Genomic DNA, 6,503 nt, shown 5'->3' with positions numbered 1-6,503 from the left:
GAGAAATTAAAATATGTTAATTCAGATAAAAGAACTTTGTGATTAACAGTATCAAAAGCTCGCTTTAGGTCTAGGAAGACAGCACAAACATAAGAACTCTTATCTAGGTAGCCTTTAACCTTGTCCAAAAACAAACAGCTGGCTGTTTCTGTTGAGTGATGGGCCCTGAATCCAAATTGCATAGGGTGAAGTGAATTATTGCTTTTATTGAGATGCTGGATTAGTAATTTAGCCACCCATTTTTCTACTATTTTAGAAACAACAGGCAAAATACTGATTGGCCGATAATTGTCCATATCTGTATTTTGCCAATTCATGGACTTTTAGTTTGTTTTCATTCGTCACATGCGTTTCTTTGTCTGTGTTTCCCGCCACCGATCAGTCACCATGGACACTAAACACATTCACCCCAGCTGTTGGTCATTTGTGTTAATCCAGCCTGATCTCACGGCAATTCGTACGAATTCTACGAGGTGGCTAATTCGTACGAATTCATATGACCTCACTCGTATGAATTAGTACGATTTTTGCTAAATCGTACATATTGTACGAATTGCCCAATTCGTATGAATTCATACGAATGACCTAGCCCTGACCCCGCCCCTAAACCTACCCATCACGTGGGTTTAGACAAATCGTACAAATTAGCCAACTTTTTATCACTCGTTCGAATTCGTACGAATTGGTCGTGAGATAGCGTTGGTTAATCGTCTGTGTATTTAAGTTCCTGCTTTTCATCAGTTTAGTGTCCAGTATTGTTTGTGTCTAGTGCACACTGTTATCGCGTTTGGAATAAATACTCTTGTTATTGAATCTTCTTCTTCTTCTTTTTCTTCATCATCATCATCATCATCATCTTCATCGTCGTCGTCTAGCTTCATTTGGGAACAGTGTCCATTACATTCAATACAATGTCATAGATCACTATTTTCCTGAGACACAAAATTAGATCAAATTAGATCAAAGACTTTTCGACTGACTAAATCTCTCAAATTTTGTGCCATCTATACTTTACAACAAACCTTTTCATTAAAACCTTATTCAGTGCAAAACATTTGATTAATAAAAGATGTTGATGAAAAATGCCAGATAATGTTTTGCAAACTCAGCAGATTTCCCCTCTCCCTCCATGAGTTTCATTAGTATTTGTTCAGAATAGGATCAATTCCTATTAGGAATCATCTGACATCATTTGAATCACCGTAACCATGCTGTGTTTTCCTATGAGATGTAAATGTTCACTTTTACTCATATATATCGGTCATTTAGATGGATGTAGACAAGCCTGGAAAGAAAAACTGTATGAAAATGAATCCGAAGTACCGGACATTTATTTTGTTCTCTTCTGACACCTGAGATTCTCAATCTCAATCTCAATAAATTTTGGCAGATTTGTTTTGTAAATCAGTCTTGACGTGAGAGGTGAAGGTGAGCAGAGAAAAGCAATTCTGGAGGTCCAATGACGTGTGAAATATATTCAGCAAACGACCAGAGAGGATCTCATAAGGGTGGAGACTGAAGCTGCGAAGAGAGAAAGACGAATATAAAGAGGGAAGACTGAGAAACTCTTCATATCTGACCATCACAGGTGCAGTATGTCATTCTCACATGCAGAATCTCGCCTATAACTTCAATTATTGCAATATATGATGTCCTTAGTGAAGATGTTCTTTTATTCCAGTGACCTTTATCTTTAAAAACAAGATGGAGGGACTCGGTTACCTGTTTTTACTTTTTGGTGAGTATAAATGGCATGCATCAGTCAGATGATACTGAAATTATAGATACTGTTCAGCAATTCTTTATGCAAATATTCAAAGAATCAAATGCAACATTAATCAGCTTCTTAGAAATATTTGTTTTTTGCAACAGGTGTCTTTTCCATTCAGGGCAGCTCAGAAAACTTGGAAGGTAAAAAGTTCTGGGAACACTTTAGTTAATGCATTAACCATGCAATACATTTGTTACAGTAGTTAATAAAAATACAACTGTTCATTCATGTCAGCTCAGATGCATTAAATAATATTAAAGGTGCTCTAAGCGATGTCACACGTTTTTTAGGCCCCCGTGCTCATGAAGGGGGGTGTGGGGGGTGGAGGAGAGAGAAGCATGAAGAGGGAAGTTAGCTAGAGGAGAGATGTCCTAGACAACTACAACGACTAACGTTCAAAATTTATACTCTTGAGAATTTTGATATGGCTGACACACGACCAAAGAGACGACGTTCCGATGAACTAATAACAAAGAATAGGGAAAAGGAGAAGGAACGCGCAAAGTCCCGAATTTACATCAGAAAATCATTCAAACTCCGCCGGCAGAAGGGCTTCCGATCCGACATTCAGGAGGCTCTGTTTCTGCTGTACAGGTGTGTAAATCCAGTCTGGTTTTTCTAAATGGTTCATGACTGTTTCAGGAAGCACGGGAGGGAGGGGGAGGGGACGGGATGAGGAGGAGGGAGGGTCGAGCTAGCCTCCGTTTTCTTTGACAACACTTAGAACGTCAACAAGAAGTGACGTCACCCAACATCGCTTAGAGCACCTTTACAATAGAAATTGTGATTTTAATAATAAACTGTTAAATTAATAAATGCTTTAGAAGTAGTCGTCATTGTTAACTCATGTCGTTAACTAATGGAATCTTATTTTAAAGTGTTGCCAAAGTTCTATTGACCCTTCGCACATTACAGTCTTATTTCTTCTTGGCCCTCTGTATCTTTTTGAATAAATCTTTTCCAGAGAATTTGGCATTGAAAGGAAAAGCTCTGCAGTCGAGCATATATGGAGCACGCTGGGGAGCCGGAAACGCCATCGACGGCATCAGATACGCTCCAGGTGAAGCCTCGTACTGCTCCATCACATTAGCCCAACTCAGCTCGTGGTGGAGGCTGGACCTGCTGGATTATTACTACATTAACAGGGTGACCATCACCAACAGAGCAGACTGCTGTCCGGAGCGCATGACTGGAGTAGAGATCCGCATCGGAAACTCCCTGGAAAACAACGGCAACGACAATCCCAGGTGAAGTTACTCGCTGTGCATGTCCTCAGATCGGGATTTGATCAGGTCACCTGATGTCTCGTGGTTTCTTTCTTTCTCTCTCTCCAGATGTGCTGTTGTTTCTTCGCCCGTTCCAGCAGGTGGCACTGTCAGTTTCTCGTGCGGTGGAATGGGCGGCCGTTACGTCAACATGTTCCTTCCTAAAATCAATACTTTTCTCACGCTGTGTGAGGTGGAGGTTTATGGAACAGGTCAAATCTGACTTAAATGTACACTTTTAACCCTTAAATGCATGAATGTTTCGGCAATCCTTATTATATTCGGGTCTCTAGCGACTCGGATGTGTATCTAACACGGATGGATCTCTAACTGCCGCAATAGTATAAAACTCTCCTGATATTTTTAAGGGTTTAATTTGAACAGATGCTTTTTCCCATCATCACCGTCCTTGTCAGAGCTCATTTTCCCCAGTATTCAGCATCTGGCTCATATTCATCACCAGATCCACCATCAAAGTGACAGTGACACTAATATTTGATTGTGATAAAATACTTGCCCTGCTCAGCATTTCAACTTTGGCTGAAGATGTTGTGTATTATTTGTGTATCAGACATCGCCACTTTAAGGAATAAAAATGCACTGTAAAAAAAAACAAAAAAAAAAAATAACTTAAAGTCTTTGTTCTGCCTTGAAATTTAAAGTTTAGTCAACTCAAAAATCCAAGTTGTCACTTATTACAATTTCACATTTCAAGTTGACTAAACTTAAAATTTCAGTTAAAACCTAACAATTTTTGATGACTCAATAAGTGCAATTCACACTGTAAAAAAATAAAAATAAAAATGCTGTTTCAACTTTAAAAAAGTAATTATTCGTGCTGCCTTAAAATTTTAAGTTTAGTCAACTCAAAATCTAAGTTGTACAATTTCACATTTCAAGTTGACTAAACTTAAAATTAAGGGAGAACAAATAGCTACTTCGTTAAAACAATTTTTTTTATAGTGTGAATTGCACTTATTGAGTCAGAAATTGTCAGAATTTAAATGAATTACACATAATTCTTTCAAAATGTAAATTCAATTAAACTCCACGGGGAAAAACAACTACAGTATCAGAGAGTTGAGAAGATTTTGCTTAATTTTATAACGTTAACATTTAACTTGGGCTTAAATCAAGTACTAATATAGAATTGACTTTGTTTTTAAAGTCTTGCTTGAAACTTAAATACAATAGTTGTTTCTGTAGTATTTCCTTCACCACAGAATCTTTTTGTTTTTAAACCAGTGTTATTATTTTGCGTTTTTCAGCTTATAGGAAAAAAACATTTCTGAGGATGGAATTATCCTCCAGTGTTGATGCAGCTGCACTGAACAACACATTTCTCCATCAGGTAAGAAAACAAGAAGAGTGAAGAGTTAGAGAGAAAATCAAATATAGAGTCAGTTGACTTTGTATATGTACATTTCTGAAATACATAACCTCTGATAATAGAACACTCTAAATTGTATTATGAACTCATGTACTTTCTGTAAAGTTGCTTTGAAATGATGTGTATTGTGAAAAGTGCTATGCAAATAAATGAGAATTGAATTGAATGTGCAACGCTGAACAAAAAAAAAAAAAAAAATTTGCTTTGTCAAATTTGCTATTCAGTCTTTGTCAAGTCCGATAGACATTTTTTTATTTTCGTCTGGTGCTGATGTCAGTCTGTTTCCTGAAACGCTGAACAAAACCTGGCTTTGGTGTGTTTTAGCTGCAGTCCGCTCTGGGGTTGAGTTCGGTTTCTGACGTTAAACTGTCCTGGACGAGACTCCCGTACCAGGAAGTGACGCACAAGGCGAAAAAACCAACAAGGTAAACCTGTCACACTTTTTACTGTAGTACAGAGCAGCTTTATTTCTGAAAATATGTGTAGACATCTGTTCATATTTTCTTACATAGACAACAATAAAAACTATAAACCTACTAAATATATGCAAAGCTTGAGAAAATTTTTAAAATCTTTTTAAGATCTTAAAAATCTTTTTAAGCATTTAAATGCCGAAATATATGTACTTTGATGGGCAAGACAATACATGTCCTATCTTAAAATACACTTTATGTCAATGCATCATGCACATGATCATTAGATTTAGTTTATGTTAATGATTATAAACAATAATGTTATAAAAAAAGTATTAAATATATATCAGCATTTATGCAAATGGACTACCCAAACACTAAATAATTTCATGATCACAGAGATAAACTACTGTATATATGATTTAATCAATATTTGTTTTATTTACAGGTTTTGTGCTGATAAACATTAATCTGGATACACAGACTGAATCTTTCAAGCAGATATTTTTTATTTTTAAATTGATTTAAGTAATTTTTCCTGCTTTAAATTCATTATCCTGACATGGTTCATATAATTAGATGAATCATTCCATATATATATATATATATATATATATATACAATATTTTCATTCAATGATAACTGCTGACAATATACATATATTTTTATTTAACTTGGATCGTGTATCCTGTTCAAGAATGATTTTACCACACTGTATTTATCCAGTACATACAACTAAAATATGACCATGATTGTCACATGTTTTAACCCTGAACACCCAATATATGAATGTAACTGCACTGTAAAATCTAATTAGAGACTTGCTTAAAAAAAGCATGCAAACCGATTGGCTTAAACAAACCAAGTAAAGTGAAATAGGAATAGTATGTTGTACTGACAAATGCTTAGTTAGAATAGTTCACTTACACAAGAGTTCTAGTAACTAAAAAAGAATAAATGATAAATAAAATGTAATTGCTACCATTGTTGTGTTTTGCATGCTGAATGTTGAAGTCTGTGTGTGAGTCAAACATGATCATTTGCATGATATTGTCACAAATATAGAGGCATTATATCGACCCAATTCAAAGTTTATGACATAAGAGTTAAAATAAAGAAGTGTGAAGTCCGCACACTGAAAATTACTGCTCCAAAAGAGTTTATTTTAGCAATGTTTCGACCCTCAGGTCTTCGTCAGGCTCATCAGGCGGACTTCACACTTCTTTATTTTGTCTATATTATTTAGTTGTCCTGCACCTGCGCCCAATCTGGGTGTTTGGGATGTGCACACCATTTTTGTATTTTATGACATAAGAGTTGGCAATAAAAAATATAAAAAAAATAATTCTTCGACATGAAAAATAGACTAGTTAATGATTTAGTTGGAAGTTAGGTCACCTTTTAATAAAAGCAAACTATGTATTACTTCCCTTCTTTTGAAACCAAATAACTGATTTCTTGTTGCATCGCTGCATCAATAGATAAAGATTTACAATGACAGAAATGAAAAAAAGTCAAGTCAAGTTTATTTTTATAGCGCTTTTCACAACATAGGTTGTATCAAAGCAGCTTCACAGTAATAAATTAAAACAATACATCAGGAAAAATAAGGAAAAATAACATTAATGAAGTCAGCTTATGTGATGTTCTCAAGATTCAAGAAC

At 35.5% G+C, this 6,503-nt stretch overlaps 1 protein-coding gene across 1 annotated transcript; it reads left to right on the top strand.

Annotated features, from left to right (window-relative positions):
• Positions 1-387: 387 nt before the first annotated feature.
• On the top strand, positions 388-5,324 carry LOC307156305 (fucolectin-like; the record flags this gene model as incomplete). Its single annotated transcript, XM_079867598.1, has 6 exons — positions 388-457; positions 2,736-3,018; positions 3,106-3,248; positions 4,305-4,387; positions 4,751-4,851; positions 5,288-5,324. The coding sequence occupies 6 exons, from the start codon at positions 388-390 to the stop codon at positions 5,307-5,309; spliced, it is 702 nt and encodes a 233-aa protein (XP_079723724.1). The 3' UTR covers positions 5,310-5,324.
• Positions 5,325-6,503: the final 1,179 nt, after the last annotated feature.

Source organism: Squalius cephalus, assembly GCF_949319135.1.
Source record: "Squalius cephalus genome assembly, chromosome: 3".
Lineage (NCBI taxonomy): Eukaryota > Metazoa > Chordata > Actinopteri > Cypriniformes > Leuciscidae > Squalius > Squalius cephalus.
The sequence above is the reverse complement of the archived record's forward strand: the minus strand, read 5'-3'. Positions and strand labels throughout refer to the sequence as shown.